This window comes from Dipodomys merriami, unplaced genomic scaffold (genome assembly GCF_024711535.1).
Source record: "Dipodomys merriami isolate MVZ:Mamm:240054 unplaced genomic scaffold, mDipMer1.0.p SCAF_21, whole genome shotgun sequence".
Lineage (NCBI taxonomy): Eukaryota > Metazoa > Chordata > Mammalia > Rodentia > Heteromyidae > Dipodomys > Dipodomys merriami.
Genome location: NW_027203493.1, coordinates 5,777,457 through 5,796,256, shown reverse-complemented (window position 1 = coordinate 5,796,256; position 18,800 = coordinate 5,777,457). Strand labels below are relative to the sequence as shown.

Here is an 18,800-nt window from a genome sequence, read left to right as displayed (position 1 = left end):
AAAAAAAAGATCAATAGAAAGCCTACAGATTGGGAGAAGATCTTAACTAGGCATACAATGGACAAGGGTCTCATATCTAAAATATACTTGGAACTCAAAAAATTAAATCCCCCAACAACAAATCCTCAAAGAAACATCTGCCCAATAAATAAGTGGGCTAAAAAATTAAAGAGAAACTTCTCTGAAGAAGAAAGAAGGATGGCCAGTAGACACATGAAGAAATGTTCAACCTCCCTAGCCATAAAAGAAAGGTAAATCAAAACGACATTGATATACCACCTCACTCCAGTTAGAATGGCTATAATCAAGAACTCTGAGGGGATGTAGATAGAAGGGAATCTTACTGCATTGTTGGTGGTAGTGCAAACGTGTTTAATCACTTTGGAAAGTAGTATGGAGGTTCCTCAAAAGACTCCACATAGAGCTCCCCTATGACCCAGTAATCCCACTTTTGGGCATTTACCCAAATGGTTACATACAAGACGACACTAAAGCTACCAGCATGACTATGTTTATTGCAGCACTATTTACAATAGCTAAGATATGGCACCAACCCAGATGCCCCTCAGTAGATGAATGGATCAAGGAAATGTGGTATATATACACAATGGAATTCTATGCCTCCATCAGAAAGAATGACATTGCCCCATTTGTTAGGAAATGGAAAGACTTGGAAAAAATTATATGAAGTGAAGTAAGCCAGGCCCAAAAAAACATAGGTCCCATGGTTTCCCTTATTTGCAATATCTAGTATATGTCTGAGTCAAGCAGAAAAGATCTGATAAGGTGATGTTAGGGAAATGAAACCTAAGATATGTACTCAAATGTTTTCTTTTCTTTCATGCCAGTGTTTCTAACACATTTATAAGATTATTTCTTTGTTGCTTTGTATGTCCTTCCCCCCCCCCCCCCACTATATCCCCTGCTTTCACTGTATTTGATGTTGGTATAATTTGTGGAGGGGAAGGCGAAAAACAAATAGTTTAAATAGGGATACAGGTGGACCCATTGCAACAATGAGATGTACAAGTTGTTATGTCGAAAACGAACTTTACAACTTTGGTGAGGGGAGTTGGGGTAGGAGGAGGATTGGAGGGGACGGGGGGGGGGGGAAGGGAAGCGATGGGAAGGGGAAACAAAGGAGGAGGCTACAATGCTTGATAAGAAATGTACTCATTATCTTGCCCATGTAATTGTAACCCTCCTGTACAGTATTTTCACAATATAAAAAAAGAAAGATGCAGAACACATGCACTTCTTGTGGCTACATTAGTCAGTGGTTGACATTGGCTTTGATAGCTTTTGCAAAATGAATGACAACTCGATCATTTAAGCCATTGACAACAAAGCTAAAAGGAGAAGAACAAAAGATCAAAATGTATCACTTTATATCTCAAATAATGATGATGCTACAAGTTAATATTGCTCTTTATTGTGCTATCTTACAAATACATATGTATGTATGTAAGCTTGTATGTATTTACTCGTTTATTTATATAAATAAGCTTAGCTATTGAGGATAATTTGGGGGATTGTTTTTGTTTTTTGTTTGTTTGTATTTTTTTGTCGGTCATGGGGTTTGAACTCGGGGCCTGGGAGCTGTCTCTCAGCTCTTTAGCTTAAGGTTAGCACTCCACTACTTGAGCCACAGCATCACTTCTGGTTTTCTGGTGGTTAATTGGAGATAAGAGGCTCATGGACTTTCCTGCCGGGACTGACTTTGAACAGTGATCCTCAGATCTCAGCCTCCTGAGTAGCTATGATTACAGGCATGAGCCTTTGGAGCCTACTTATGCTTTTTCCAGTTAGCCTGAATGTCATCAGTGAAAAACCATTAGTCGAATAGCTGGCTGGACTACCCTCAGGACAGCCTTTAACACTTTGTGGATACCTGAAAGAAGCCATAGAGTAACCACACTTGGCTGATATCAGGGAACTATTCTGGCTCTTTTTTTTTATTGTGAAAATACCATACAGAGGAATTACAATTACATGGGCAAGATAATGAGTACATTTCTTATCAAGCATTGTTGCCTCCTCCTTTGTTTCCCCTTCCCATCCCTTCCCATATTCCCCCCTGCCCCCTCCTACCCAATCGCCCCTCCCACCCCCAACCAAAGTTGTAAAGTTCATTTTTCGACATAAGGGCTTGTACTGACCTGGTTGATGAATTCATAATGGACCTTCCACTAAACTATTTCTGTTCTTATCAGATGGACACAACTTCCCCTGGTGGCTCAGTAGAAAATGTAGAATTGTTGGGTAAACAGTCCTTCATTTACATCTGGGACTCATGTAAATGGCAACAATGTGGGTCTTTATTAGAGTTTGCTTTTTGTTGGGCTCTCTCTGACCTTGATACTCCTATGTATGTTTCCTTCATAGTTCTCATAACAGGCACATGCTACTACATGTTTGGGATGGAGTCTCAAAAACTCTTTTGTGGTTATACTGATCTCAAGCAATTTTTTTCGTGTTATGAACCTAAGAAATAGTGATGAATTGTATGCATGGGTCACTGAACACAGCTCAAAGTGCTGCTCTAGGTGAACATTTTTATTACTCATTAAAATGTCATGAAAGCATGACTGTTCTTACAGTGTAAAATAGATACAGCAAATTACATTCCTTTGCAATATGGCAATTCTCAGAAGATACATACCTGTAAATATAGTAGAAATGCAAACAAATTGTAAGCCATTGCAAAAAAAATGCGTTCTGCTATTCTGGATGGAGTTTAAATTTTGGCAAAGATAAATGACGGAGAAAAACATCTCAAACAAGAAATCAACACACATGGATACCTTGAGAATCTTAATGCTATTAATGAGAATCTTAATAATATTGAGAATCTTAATGAAGAAATGAGAATCTTAGCAGTATTACATTCAAATCACTAGGATGGAAGTAGAAACGATTATAATTCATTTCTACGTAAAACAGCATGATGTCAAAAAAGATGCAGGATTCTATGTATTTGAATCTGAAGAGTTAGTATGGTTTTAAAAATTCAGAGAAATAGTCAGCCTTTTTAGCCTCATAGAAAATGCCAATCAAAGCATCAATGAGATCTCATTTCTTCCCTATCAGGACAAAAAAACATCTAAATAATAATAAAAAGAAACTACAGCAAGGATGCAAGGGAAAAAAGACCTATATACTATTGGCGGTAAGCTAAATCCACCCTGCCTCTATGGAAATCAGCATGGAAGAGAGAAAAGAGAAATACTGCCTTTATGCTTCTGCTCTACAAGTCCCAAGCACATACCTATCTGTCATCTGAATAATGATAACAATGATCATAATGCTCAATAATCATATCTAAGAATATAATTTAAAATAAATATTAAATGAATTCATAAGGTATCTGCATTCTCATTGTATAGCAACACTAACCCAAAATATGGAATCAGCCATCAACTAATAAATAAATAATTTAAATGTGGTATAAATATATATATATGCCATCAAGTAATTTTCAGCCATGAAAACATATGAAATTACATATGCTAGTATAATAAGTTCAGACTGAGATGGAGAAATCTCTTAATTTTCCTATACATCATTAACCATGCTCTCTCTGATTCATGAAGAAAACTAGACTGGAGTCAGGAAGATAGCACATTGGGTTCTTTTTTTGAAATTAATTGGATGATGAGGCTCCTTAGGAGTCCATGTCTCTTTTTCTGCCAAAAATTGACCCCAAATCAATATATCTCTATTAGAATGAAATATTAGAGGAATTGAGTCAACTCACCTAAATATAGAAGCAGCTAAGGGAGACATTTATTGAAGAAGCCTTTTCTAAAGTTAGCGAATTCCAAAACTATTCCTGATGATTGTAAAAGCTAAAAGAAATACCTCTGAGCTAGTGAAGCCCAGAGTACATGTGTATGACTATATCATATGATACATTTTTCAGGGATAACACACAAAAGACTTCACACACACACACACACAAACACAAATTAATAAACGCTGGTACAGAATCATGCCACAACTATAATTCCTTAAGTCCTTGGGGATCAAAAAAACAGAGAATAACACTAAAGAATCACTAGAGACAAAAATTTTGGAGCAATTATTTGTACAGCAGTCCCATGAGATGGTTCGACTTTGTATTACTTTCCCAAAGCTCTAGAGTATTTGAATGATGATCTTTACTCATTAATCATAGTGATGAATGTATACTAACTTTATAGGGATTGAAAATACATAATTGTACAAGAGGGAAAATCAGTTATTAAGAATAGTGTGCAGAGGGATAGAGTCCTGAGAGAAATTATTAACTTATATTATTTGTTTTTCTATTTTATTACAAATATAAATTATTTTAAAATATAAATTTCCCAAAATGTTAAGTTGCATTTAAATTTTTCTTTCATAACTTTTCAATGTATCATAAACTTTATTTTTACGGACAGTATTAAATACTTGACAGGAAATATATGAGGAGGTAACTTACGTTGTCCCTTCAAATATAGCTAAAATGTATTCAGATTTTTATATTTACTATTATTTCTGAAAACTGTTGGGCCAGATAATCAATCAATTTGTGAAAAATATTCATGAAAACATGTAATGTTGCACATTCACCATGTTATAATTCTTTTTTATTCAGAACACCTTTATTCATTTATTAATACTAATATTAATTTTTGTTTTATATGTAGGTTTATAATCTGAAGGTATTGATGATCCAGGGCAAATAGTCTTTATGGGGGTGGTTAAGAATATGATAAGATGCCTAAGTTTTCACCTGCTTTTACATAACTATCCAGACTGAAACCTAAACATATTGTAAATCAATTTTTTAATTTCAGTGTCAAAGATGTGAGTACAGAACACTCCAGGACCATACTTCCACAGAAAACTTAACTTGATAAATCACTCACATAAGAAAATAACTTTATATAGATTATAAGAGATAAGATGGTAAGAGAGAGTAGTATCTAATTGTAGCCAGATAATACATAAAGAGTATTTGTAAAAGTTCTGTACATGAATGTTCTTAGCAGCACTATTCACAAAAGCAAAAATTATAATGATCTCAAACAACCATTAGTAAATAAATGGTAAAACTAAATATAGTGTGTATACATGACATATTTATCAATAATAAAAACGAATAAAGTATGTATATAGCGTAGCATGTGAATAAAGTTGAAAGCAAAGTGATAACCAAAATAAAACTTGGGAAAAATGCTATCATCAACATTTTCCAATATAAAATGGGCTAGATATTTGGTATTATCCAGATCTTTTTATAGTTATAGTTCTTTTCTATAGGACATTGAGATTATAGTTTCAAAATTATTATTGATGGGATATATATATATATATATATATAACTTTTTTGTTTATTTGTGTGATCAGTTATGAGGCTTGAACTGAGAGAATGAACACTGTCCCTTAGCTTTTGTGCTCAAGGCTAGTGTGCTAACCACTTTGAGCCACAGTGCCATTTCCATCATCTGTGTTTAAAAGCCTAAATTTAAAGACAAATACTAACAGCATGTTTCACATATCATTTATTTTATAATACTTACTCCTCAAATAAATTGAAAACATTTATTTAAACTTGCACAACTATTTACAACAAATGAGAGAAACCATGAAACCTATACTTCTTTGAGTCTGGCTTATTTTGCTTAATACATTTTTTCCAAGTCTTTTCATTTCCTTATGAGTGGTACAATATCATTATCATTCTTTCTGATGGAAGCAAAAAAGTCCAGGATACATATATATAAAAATATACATATAATTACTTTGATCCATTCATTCACTGAGGGTCATCTGGGTTGATTCTATACCTTGGCCATAGTAAATAATGCTGCAATAAACATGGTTGTGATACTTATTTAGTTCTGCTTGGTATGTGGAAATTTATGTAAATTCCCAGGAGCAGAATTGCTTGGTCATAGGGAAGTTCTATTTAGTCTTTTGAGAAACCTCCATATTGCTTTCCAGAGTGGTTGAACAATTTTACACTCCTACCAACAGTATAGTGGTATTCCCTTTTGGCCACATCCCCACCTGAATCTGATATTGATACTTTTCTTCATAATGGCCATTCTACAGTGTGGTGAAATCTCAATGGTGTTTTGATTTGCATTTCTTTTATGGCCAGAGATGTTGAACATATGACTATTGGCCATTCTTACTTTTTCTTCTGAGAAGTCTCTAAGGCTTTAGCCCATTTGTGAATTGGGTTGCTGTTTCTTGGAGGGCTTATTTTTTTGTGGGTTTTATTTACTGAACTGTAAGTATGTTTTAGATATGAAGCCTTTGTCTGATGAATAACCAGTAAAAATCATCTCTAAATGTGTGGACTTTCTATTTATCTTGCTAGGTATCCTTTGCCATACAAAAACTTTTCAGTTTTATGCAACCACATGTATCCAGTCGTACAAAGCCATAGTAACAATAAATAGCTTGGTACTGGCACAAAATTAGGCCTGAGGAACAATTGAATAGAAGAGCCAGAAATGAACCCATAGACTTATAGCCAACTAATACTTAAAAAGGGAGACCAAAATCATAGGTTCAAAGAAAATCTAACCTCTTTAACAAATGATTCTTGTAGAATTGTCTATACAAGTGCAGAAAACTATAATTAGAAACTTATATAACACCTTGCACCAGAATCAATTCCAAATGCATCAAAGACTTCAGTGTAAGGCCAGATACAATGAAAACATTACAGGAAAAGGAAACACTAGGGGTCCAAGGCAGCAAACAAGAATTAGGCCAATGTTTGCAAATTTGATAGATGCTTAGAATTAATTTAGAGGTTTTTCTTCCCCCTTCTGATAACAGGACATATTCTAAGAATTAAACAATTGTTCCAAGGTTGGTTAACAGGTACAAGGAATCTGGACTTTTTAATAAACTCTTGCGGTTATTTGTCTATAGTCTGAGAACTTAAATTTGGCAAGCTGATACTAAATCTTTTTCAATGTTATCAATAAAGGGTAGTCTATGAGAGATGGAATCCAAATATATGTATATATGTATATATATAAATATATATACATATACATTTACTTGCTTTTGAATATATCTTTATCTATTCAGCTAAAATTAATAAAAATCAGAGAATTTTATAATAAATATTCTTAATTTAATTGTACACAATGCCTAATGCTTTGTGCTTTGGATTAAAGATCAGATTCTCAGTTGATAAATATTCATATTATTGGAGGTCTGATGTCATTGGGAAATGAGAAGCAGGCAGACTCAAAATCTCAAGAATTAGTAAATAGAATATATGAGGGAAGATTCAGTTTTCCAACAGTGTGATTTTACACTTAACAACTGGTCCAAATGTTGCTCTGAATGAATCTTCATGTGAGAGGTTCAGTCTCATGATGACTTTAAGGCAATGAGCAAGTCACTGCTGTCAAATAAAGGACATTTTCATTATGTTGAAAAACGAGCTTTACAACTTGCGGGGGAGGATACAAAGGGATAGGAAGGGGAAACAAAGCAGGATGCTTGATAAGAAATATGCTCATTATCTTACCCATGTAATTGTAACCCCTCTGTACAGTATTTTCACAACAAAAATATATTTTAAAAAGATAAAATAAAAAAATAAAAAAGGGCATTTTTATTCCACGGATTATGATTACAATGTGACCTTCCAGGTTGACAGTTGTGACATTATAGTTTTGAAAAATGTGATATGTTTAGAAATTTTACCTGAAAAGTATAGGAATCCTTTTTATTTCCAAGTTGAATAACAATACAGCATGATAGTAGTAAAAGAACAGCAACATGTATTTCTACCTGTATCCAGTGACTATTGATACTACTCTTGCAGTAAAATTTTACTTGCAGTAACATTTATTGCAAACAAATTTATATTCATCACTCAGTTGAGTGTATACACATCTATTTTTCTGTTCCTCAATATGTCATTCCCTTTCTCATTTCAATGGATATAAGAACCTTAACATTTTCCCCCCACATTAGGGGGTTCTAGACTTAACAAGATTTCAGTTATGTGAGTGGGAATGTTTCATTTTGTCATTGTTCTTATATTTCTACTTCTTGTCTTAGCTGGTGAGAAGCTACTAATATAACCTAATAAGAAAAGAATGAGGAAATGCATCTGAAATAAAATACAATGAAGTGCTAAATGGAAATCTTCTGAGCCTTTACCAAAGAATGGAATTAAGCCCATCCAATTCTAGCCCTCTTCAATGAATTCAAGTTTGTCCAAAGAAATAACTAGTATCAAATAGATATTATACAAACCATGTGTTTTTAGTATGGTTTGGTAACAGCATTAATGCAGCTTTTTGATTTTAGAGATGTAGTGTTGATATTTGCAAATGAAACTTGAGATATAAAATTATTACAATTAAACAATTAAATTAATAAAACTACCAAAAATTTCAGAGTAAAATTTGAAAAGCTTCAGGGAATGGAAATTAGGTGAAGCATACAACTTGGGTCAAATTGGAGTGAACAAAGACTCAATATATGTGAGGCAGCTAACAACCACCTCATTGACTACACATAGGGGAAATCTGACATTAGAAGCCTGGTAGATTTCCTCCACCCTCTGTTATGGATTTGGTAACAGTTGACAAAGACAAATGTGGCATGAAAGATCTGTCTCATCTTTGAAGAAATGAGACAATTTCTCACCAGAAGGAAGTGTAATTTGGGAATGGAGAATGTATTTGACATACAAGTCAAAGGCAGGTTATTGCCCTCTACAGACTTGTGGGATGAGGCACCAGGATCATAGGCCCATCTTTGCTACATCATGGACTGATAGGTAGCCTGCACTACATCAGTGAACCCTGTGTCAGCAACCAAAACCAACCAACCAAAATCAAAACAAAACAAGACTGCATTTAGCATGTACAAATGATATTTGATATAGATATACAGTTTAAAATGATTGCCATGACCAGATTAATCAGGACACCCATACTCACATTTAGTTAGTACATGTGCATATGTTGTGTGCATGTGTATGTATGTACATGTATAGATACCTAGCTTCTTAATCAGATACTTTTTATTTCACCTCAGGATGAAGATATCCTTGTTTAGGAAGGAAATCTGTGGGAAGCTGAAATAAAATTTCTATGGATCTTTAAATACTCCATACACGGTGAACATTAATAATAATATATTATACTACATATATGATCATTTCTCCATGCTTTCCTAATTAAAGTCTTAAACAGGAGAAATCTTCCACACTGTGAACTTACAAACAACATCTGTGGATTCATGAAGACTTCATTGGCAGATAGCTTGACCAGAGTTATTTTTGGATCATAAAGCTTAATAATGTACAAATATCCCTTATTAAATTCATCATTAAACAAAAATTAATGTTCCTTTATCTGTCTTTCATTAAGGTTTGTTCAGGTGATTGAGGCTGAACTTCATTCTATTTCTGGTGGCTCAGGAATGTTCTACATATTTATTTTCCAAGTGCAGAAAATCGCAGTGCTAATTTACTCACATTCATGGATGATCATTTTGCAAGAGTACTGATAAAGCGAGGCATTACTACTACTAAGCTACAAAGTACTTTAATTCTGTACCACCCACACATGTTTGAGTTTCTTGAGTGCCCATCAATGATAAGGAGTATGCCATGGAGAGGGATGTGAATAAGCAGTTGTCCATTGCTAAGAAATATGTTTAACATAGTGACTCTATGAGATAGTATTCTAACAACTATCTAGAGAATAAAGGTAGAAATATTTTGTTTGGTTCACTATTACATAAATTATTTGTTTCAACATTCAAAACCAAGAAGAATACAAGTAAAGTCCTTTCAGTCATCAAGCAAAAGCAAGTCTTCAACCCTGAAGGGCTGGCAGTCAGTGATGTGAGCTGCAGCCATGGATGCAATGTTCTTACTGTTTAGACTCTCTTACCAGTGCTGTGGAGACTCTGTTTTCCTGATTTTTTGGACATGTCCTTCCAATGCAGATAAACTCAGAAGAAATTCTGAGGACTTATAAGTTTATGCAATCACTGTGAGAAATGCAGGCACACTTTGATACCATATACTTAATTGTCCATGAGAAAAATAGCAGTACTACTTTGTCAAGGAAAAAGATACACAGTGCGATGTATATTTCTCAAGAGTCCTGTAGCTTACAGTCTTCAAAGTAGAATTATTCTGGAGAAAAATTAACAACGGAATGAACATATCATATATGGAAAGGTTTCTAAATTTGTTTCAGTTTTTGTGGTACACATTGTATTGTTTATATTCCATTTGCCAGTTGAACTAGTATGCTCTCAGAAGATCGATTTATTGATTTCTAGCTTTGTACACCTATGCTGTGCACACTAATACCTAACCAGAGAAACTGTCAAAATGTACAACTATTTCGTTAACCCAGTACCTTTCTCAATGGAACAGAATCTTAGAATATTTACCCTTATATTTCTAACAAAAAAGGCTTAAAAAGACATAATGATGGATCCATTTGGGAAGAATTGACCTAAGATTCACATTAAAATGGAACAAATACCAGTATATAAGGAAATACTGCACAGATAACAAATCATGGACAATGGGTTCTCAGGCAATGCTCATAACTAAATTACAACTTCTAATCCAGATCACCCATGGCTTGAAAAAAATCTTTCCAAGTTTAGTTTTGTGAATGCACTAATAGAAGATTCCATTTTAAACATTCATTTCTCTAACTAATACTTGCATGCACCTAACGCAAAATACAAGCATGGAAAGAGGCGGCACTGGTGCTCTGAGATTTGTAGATGTGAGAACTCCAGTAATATACTAGCTTACATAAAAATACGACCCAAGTTTGAGGCTCATGGTGAAAGACATATACAACAGAAGGAAAAAGCCTTTGTCCACAGGAGTATCCTTGGAATGCATAATTGGTAACAGAATTATTTAAGTCCAGTGATCAGTAATAGCTTACTGAATATAGGAAAGATATTTGGTTCAAACATTGAAAGAATCATGATTTTCCAGTCATGCATTTCAACAAATTGTGTTTATCCTGCTGATTGAGTCATGTTTTCCTTTATCCTCTAGATGGATTTGTTTTCATCTATTTTTTAACTTGTTTTGGAACCTTATATGAAAAGGGAAAAGTGGTTACAGATCCAAAGCAAAGTTTAGATTCATTTAGAAGGGAATCCATAAGTTAGAGTTGAAGGTAGGGGCTGGAACTTACTAAAGGTACCCTTGGTGTATAGGTAAAGAAATGGAATGTTAAGACAGGGGAACATATGGATGAAAGCTATCACTTTCTTTAAAACTTCCTTTTGTCTTTTTGCTATTTTACACATGGCTAAACTCCCAGTCTGAAATCCGAGACTCATAGTTCTATTTTCTGTAAGGAGATAATATCAGAATGCACTAGCACAGACATGTCCTTTCCCAAATCATCATTCATACATCATCTACATATTCATTTCATTTGTATATCAAACAGCAATAAACTCAAAGCACAATCTCATGCATTACATATATATGTGTGTGTACTATTTTAACTAAATAGAAAATGTGGCTGTGATGATATGAGAATGAGCAGATTTGAGCAATAGGATAATCATGATAAAGAGTAGTTCCTTATGCAGGATATGCTGCTCACACATTTGTCCGCCTGGGAAACCCAGGCATGCTATCACCTTGCTCAATACAGTTCTATTTACCATGGCCAAGGAAATTCGAAAGCAACTAACTTCAGTGGTCCCTCCCAGCTATTTCTTGTTCCTGTCCCAGAAAAGCTTCCTGCACCACAATTTCTTCATGGCATTCTTGACTTCTGCATTCCAGAGAGTATAAATCATAGGATTAACATACGAGTGACAATAGTGTAAAACACAGCCACCATCTTATCATCTGAAAAGGGAACATCTGGGCGCATGTAGGTAAAAGTACAGGGAATAAAGAAGATGATAAACACAGCAATATGGGTGCCACAGGTAGAGGGATCTTTGCGCGTACCTTCTGCTGACCTCTTCCTCAGAGACACCAGAATAACAGTGTAGGAGATCAGCAAGATGACAAAACTCCTCAGATTGATGGTACCACTGTTGGCTGTCACAACACCACTAATGATGTGTGTGTCTGTGCAGGCAAGTTTCAGCACAGGATGGATATCACAAAAGTAGTGATTGATCTCATTGGGTCCACAAAATGCGAGTTGAAACCCATGTAAACTATATACAAACTGTTATGAATTGCATAATATAAGATTTTAAATTCTTGGTTTTAATGGATAGACAATTTTTCCCAACATATCAAGGATTGTCTAAAGGAATATTGTCATCATTATAGACCTTTGGCATCTTTGTTGAAGAGTAGCTGGTCTTATGTGAATGGGTTTATTCATGATACCTTCATTTTATTGTTATATGTGTATATTTTAATGAGAGGTGTTGTAATGTTTGGTGTAGTATATTGTAATACATTTTAAAGACAACGAGTTTCATCCTTGAGCTTGCTTTGTTCTCATTGCTGCAATTTCTCTGGTTTTATTATTTTTCTTTTTGCATTAAAAATCATTAGAAATTTAGTATTGAACTTTTCAGTAGATCACTTTGAATAGTAGAAAACTTTAACAATATTAATTCTTTTAATTCATATTTTATTTGAATCTTTATTTTTTTCAAACACTATCTCATGGTTTTGAATATATAATTTCACATTCTAAAGCATTTAGAATTTCAAACAAAGTTTCACACACATATCATGTACATAAAATGTACAAATATCTATACAGATATATGAATTATATCCCTTAAAAGCAGAAATAATTTGATTTCTTCCTTTCTCACTGTGATATCTTTTATTTAGTGCATGAAGCTCTTTACTTCTGGAGATTTGTAAGATATATAAGATTTCACCATATGTAAAAACTCTAAAATGCGCCTGTTATGGTAGTTCAGGCCTATGATCTTAGCCACTAGGAAGACTTAGATTGGAAGAACCAAATCCTGAGGCCAGTTTGAACAAAATGTCATAATAGTCCATCTCACCAGAAGCAGCTCAGGGTATTATTATGTGCTTATGTTCCAAGATATGGAAGGAAGCAGAAAAGGAAAACTAGGAGAAATTACAGTCTTTAAGTTGAACCCAAGGGAGCAGGGAGAAACCTATTTCAAAATCATCAGTGCATATGGGGCTAGAGCTGTGGTTCAGTGTAGATAGAGCATCTGCTAGGAGACAGGAGGTTCTATATTCCAATTGCAACCCTGACAAAAATGAAAAAAACAAATATTCTAGTGGCTATCATATCTAGGTATATTTGGGCATCTTTATTCTGACTATCTCACTCTCTTCTTCTGTTGCTTTCTCAGAGAAATCTCAGTCAAACCACAATGAGCACCCTGCCATTGCAGTTAGAAAGGCTACTATCAAAAAGCCAAACAAAAGTAACAGATACTGATGAGTGTGCTACTCCATATTACGTGTCCCATTGGAAATAAACAGCTAAATTAAACATGTGAGGCAATGTAAATGTGAAAGGAGAAATCCATAAAGTGAATGAAATCCCCCACCAAATTTCATAATCAGAGTTCTGGCAGCAAAACATTCTCTAAATCACTTAAGAGGAACTCTTGTAAGCTGCTTTGGTCTAGTGGAACCAATGGAAGACAGAATTGCACGAACGGCCTAAAGAAGTGGGTATTAAATAGAAAAAAGGAAGTAAAAGAAAAAGAATGAAGGAAACTATTAGTGTATATATAAGTATGGGTCTCTACTAAATAAGAAAATTGTGTACATAGTAGAAGGAATTGAAACACAGTGGATAGTCAGAAATGATGAGGAAAGTGGAATTGAATCACTGTATTTGATTCTGGTGCCCTGTATCTTGTATATACATTTTTTTTTCAATTTGAGAAGGGGAAGGGATAAAACAAAATGCAGAAATAAAGATATAGGTAGAACCATTGTAACAATGAGATATATAAGATACGATATTGAAAACAAAATTTACAACTTTGGGGAGAGGGAGGGAGTAGCTGGGGTGGGGAGAATGGAAGGGATGGTAGGAAAAAAACAAAGGAGGAGGTAACAATGCTCAATAGGAAATGTGGTCATTACCTTACTCATGTAACTGTAACCCCTCTGTGCAGTATTTTTACAATGAAAATATATACAAAAAGATCCTAGGATAAATTTAAAAATACACAATAAATACATCAACAATGATCACACAGTAACTTCAGACACAAAAACAAATCTAGTTCGACATAGATGACTACCACAATGAAAATTGTGAAATACTGAAAAAATGAAGAAATTGTCCTCTTGTATTCAATACTGGGTAGAATTAGCATTATGTAAATGACTGTATTCTCCCAAAGTAAAGCACAGGCTAAATGCAATGTCTTTACAAATTATGATATTATTTTTCACAAAACATAAAACTCTTAGAATTCACATGAAATCATGCAATACCTTATAGTCACATAAAAACAAAGCAACCCAAGAAATATCTGATGAAATATAAAAATATGTGATGTCAAATTATACTACAGAGATACAGTAACAAAAACAGTGTGGTATTTGCATAAAAAATAGATGTGTTGAAAATGGATAGAATATATGACCCAGGAATAAATCAGTGCATTAACAGACATACCATTCTTGGCAAGATGCTGAAATATAAGATGTCTGTTTCAATTGGTCCCATGGTTTCCCTTATTTGCAATATGTAGTATATGTCTGAGTCAAGCAGAAAAGGCCAGATAACATGAGGTTAGGGAAATGAACCCTAAGATATGTATTCAAATGTTTTTTTTTCTTTCATGCGATTGTTTCTAATGCATTTATAAGATTATTTCTTTGTTGCTTTGTATGTCCCTCCCCCACAGTATAACTCCTGCTTTCACTGTATTTGATGTCGGTATAATTTTGGAGTGGAAGGGGAAAAACAATACGTTTAAATAAGGATACAGGTGGACTCGTTGCAACAATGAGAAGTACAAGTTGTTATGTTGAAAACGAACTTTGCAACTTTGGTGGGGGGGCGGGGAGGATTAGGTGGGGAGCAGGTGGCGGAAGGGGGGGGAGGCAGGGGGAGGCTGGGAAGGGAAGGGAAGGGGAAACAGGAAGAGGCTCCAATGCTTGATAAGAAATGTACTCATTATCTTGCCCATGTAATTGTAACCCCCCGTACAGTATTTTCACAATAAAAAATAAAACTTAAAAAAAATACAATGTATATTGTTGAAATTTTTTAAAAAATGATGTCTGTTTCAATAAAGTGTACTGGGAAAACTGGATATCTACATGGATATGACTGAAACTAGATCCCTGTGTCTCATCATATACAAAAATCAATTCAAAATGCATAGAGACCTTAAAGTAAAATATGAGATTTTGAAACTACTAGAGGGAAAAATAGGAACGCATTTCAAGATAGAATCACAGATTACTTGTTCCCCAATAGAATGCCAGTCACACTGGGAACTTGATCACGCCTGTAATAATAGCTACTAAGGGGGCTGAGATCTGAGGATAGCGGTCCAAAGCCAGCCTGGGCAGAAAAGTCCATGAGACTCTTATCTCCTATAAACCACTAGAAAACTGGAAGTGGTGCTGTGGCTCAAGCAGTAGAGACCTCGCTTTGAGCTAAAGGGCACAGGAACAGCACCCAGGTCCAGAGTTCAAGCCCCATGACCAACCAAAAAAAAAAAAAAAAAAAAGAATGCCAGTCACTTAGGATATAAGAGAAAGAATTAATTAATGGGATTACATCAGATTTATAAGATTCTACATATACCACAGAAAAGAAGAAGTCTACAAAATGAAAACAAATATATGCAAACAATTAACCAGAAAGGTGAATATAATCTGGCAAAATTAGTATGAATTCAAAAAAGTAAAAAACAAAAGATATTAATATATGCAAATGGAAGGTTCCGTAAAGATGGTGGAGGAGAAGCTGAGCCCAAACAAGCTATCACATACAAAGCAGATTTGAGTTCTAGTGAACAGTCCTAAGCCAGAGAATTACACCAAGTGTGCCATCACAGGACAGAGAGTTAGGCCAGAGAGGGAAAATCCAGGCAAGGGGACAGATCTGAACTCTTGCCAGCAGCTGCCACTGCGGTGGCAGCAGAGACGGTGGTGGCCTTAATGCCATACCTGAAACAGAGAGAGTTGGGGAAGAAGGAGCCAGACCCAGCAGGCGAGCGGATTCTACTCAATGCCAGCAAGAACCAACAAGGAGCAGACATCTTCATCCTGCAGTTCGCAGACCAGAGACAACCCAGGAACCAAGACTCGGCGTGAGTAGAAGCCTGAAGTCCTCACTCCTTCTCAGGGAGCAGAGGAGGGAAGGCCACCCCTCCCTCCCCCAGTACCGGAGATCTCCATCTTGGATATCCACAAAGCTTGGTGGAGCTGCAAACTCCAACTCAGGCCTTGGAATAAAAGGAGTCATTTAGCAGATCACAAGAACTTAATGGCGTGACCTGCCAGACTCAGCTCCACCCAGCGAAAAGTCACCCAGTTCGGGCACCAGCCCTAGGAGTGGCTTTCTTCACTGGGTAATCAGAGCCAGAGGCTGCCCCTCCCTCTAGCAGCCTACACAATCAATTGAAAATCAGTAAACAGAAACCCTGAGAGTGGCTCTAGGCTGGGCTCTGTGAGCTTCACACAAACCAGCCCCAGGGAAAAGCTATGGTTTGCTGAAAGGCCTCAACTCTAACCAGAACCTAGCCTCATCACAGCCTCTCCAAACTTGAGGAAAAAGCCATCTCCCTCTTTTATGATACTCAAAGCAGACCCTCCCCCTGCCAACTGAACTAAATTGGGAGGAGGATCACAAAATCCTGGGTAAAGCAGAGCATTTTTCTGCCTGTCCAAACAATCTGACTTAAGAAACCAACAAAGCCACAGGACCACAGGCAGACCAGACACTCCAACCAGAGGCTGATTACAGACACAAGAGAAATACAGGATTTTTCCCAACCCTCCCAAAAAAATCAAAGAACTTTTTTCTTCTTCTTCTTTTTTTTATACTTTTTATTAAAAATTTTTTTCTTTTCTAAAACTTTTTTAATTTTTAATTTTTACCTTTTTTGAAAAAAATTGTTTTCTAGTAACTTTTTTCCCTTTATAATCTTTATTTTAGGGATACATGCATGTGTGCATATTTCTTTCTTTTTTTTTTAATTTTTCTTTTTGTTTTCTGCTTAGCTGGAATGAACTTCTGAACTATTTTTTTTTCTTCCTTACCTTCTCACCTTTTCTTCTCGTTTGTTCTTCTTTATTGGACTTAATTGTTTTTCTGCACATCCTCAGATAAACCCGTATTTGACTATTAGACCCTATCCCCCATTGTGTACACACTCAATCCACAAATTTATTACTCATCCAAAACTTTTGAGACTTATATTCCTTAACAGCAGTACTACCTCTTTATACCTATATAATATTTTAAGTATTTTTATTTTTAAGTTTTTCACATTTTCTTTATATCCCTCTCCTTCTCTCATTATATTCACGTTCTTTGAATAGTTGGTTGTTGATTCTGCATATTTTTAATTTTTATTTTTCTATTTTTTTCTGGTCTCTTTGTTTTCCTTTCTCTTTCTTCTTGTTTTTTTCTCTCTCTACTTTCATCCTATCAAACCGATTTCCTGCTTTGAGATTAGGACTTAGTTAAGGTAACTCTCCCTGTACCTTCCCACATCACTCTATTCCTATTTTTTACCCACAACTCTCCCTAACCCTAATAAGTTCTGGTTTACCAAATTCTTCTTTGCGGTTCATAGCCCATTAATATATAGTTGTTTGATGTTGAATAGAGGTATCTGTTGAACTAGATTATATCTGCAGACTATTGACTGTGCAAATTCAGACTTTGGTTGATGCTTGCCTTAAGTTAGTGTTCTAGCACAAAACTGGTGTTATTTTCATCCTAAATCAGCAGAGTAAACCGGAAAACCACAAGAAAAATGGCAAGTCCGGGTATCTCCACTCCCACTCATGATAATCAGGGGACAGAACAGATAATGAATAACCCAGAGGAGAGTCCCCAAATAGCTCTACAAACACTGCTGGCAAACATGATAAATGAAAAGATTGAAAACATACAAAGAACTCTGTATGAGCGTGATAGGGAGAGAGAGGAGGCAAACAAAAGGTCAATGCAGGAAAAGATTGGAAACCTACAAAGGACTCTGTATGAGCCAGAGAGGGAGAGAGAGGAGGCAATCGAAAGGTTTATACAGGAAAATCATGAGTGTGAGGAAGCTACTCAAAAACTGATACAGGATTTGCATGAGCAGCTTGAGAATACTCAAAGAGAAAGGCAGGAATGGCATGAAGAGGCTGAGAACACTCAAAGAGAACTACAGGAATGGCATGAACAGGAGGAAGCTAAGCAAAGAGTAATACAGAAATTGAGAGAGCAGGATGAGAATACACAAAGATCACTATAGGCATTCATGGGATCCATTATCACAAAGAACTGAAGGAAGTTAAGGAGACAACAAAGGGAATGCTGAATGGAACCCAACAGAAGGAATGGGAATCCAAGGAAAACATAACCAATCAACTAAGTGATTTGAGAATAAACACTGAACACGAAATTAAGGAAGCAAAGAAGTTCATACAAGATCTAGCACAAAGCTTCAACAAAGAATTTGGAGCCATCAAAGCTGACCAACTAGAAGAAAAAGAAATAAAAAAACAAAGTAGAAAGTCTTGACAGCAGGTTAGACCATGCAGAAGATCGAATCTCCGGGATTGAAGACAGCGTAGATATCATAGAAAAAGAACATACAACCATCCAAGTAAAGTCCAAGAA

General features: G+C 35.4%; 1 protein-coding gene across 1 annotated transcript in view; it reads right to left on the bottom strand.

Annotated features, from left to right (window-relative positions):
- The window catches only part of LOC138834200 (olfactory receptor 5D13-like), a 37,139-nt gene extending 22,467 nt beyond the window's left edge, over positions 1-14,672 (bottom strand). Inside the window, exons 1-3 of the mRNA XM_070032950.1 lie at positions 14,622-14,672; positions 11,834-12,203; positions 1,833-1,891 (exon numbers count right to left, since the gene is read on the bottom strand). Coding sequence (XP_069889051.1) covers positions 1,833-1,891; positions 11,834-12,203; positions 14,622-14,672 — 480 coding nt within the window. The remainder of the gene's footprint in view (positions 1-1,832; positions 1,892-11,833; positions 12,204-14,621) is intronic.
- Between the last annotated feature and the right edge of the window lie 4,128 nt (positions 14,673-18,800).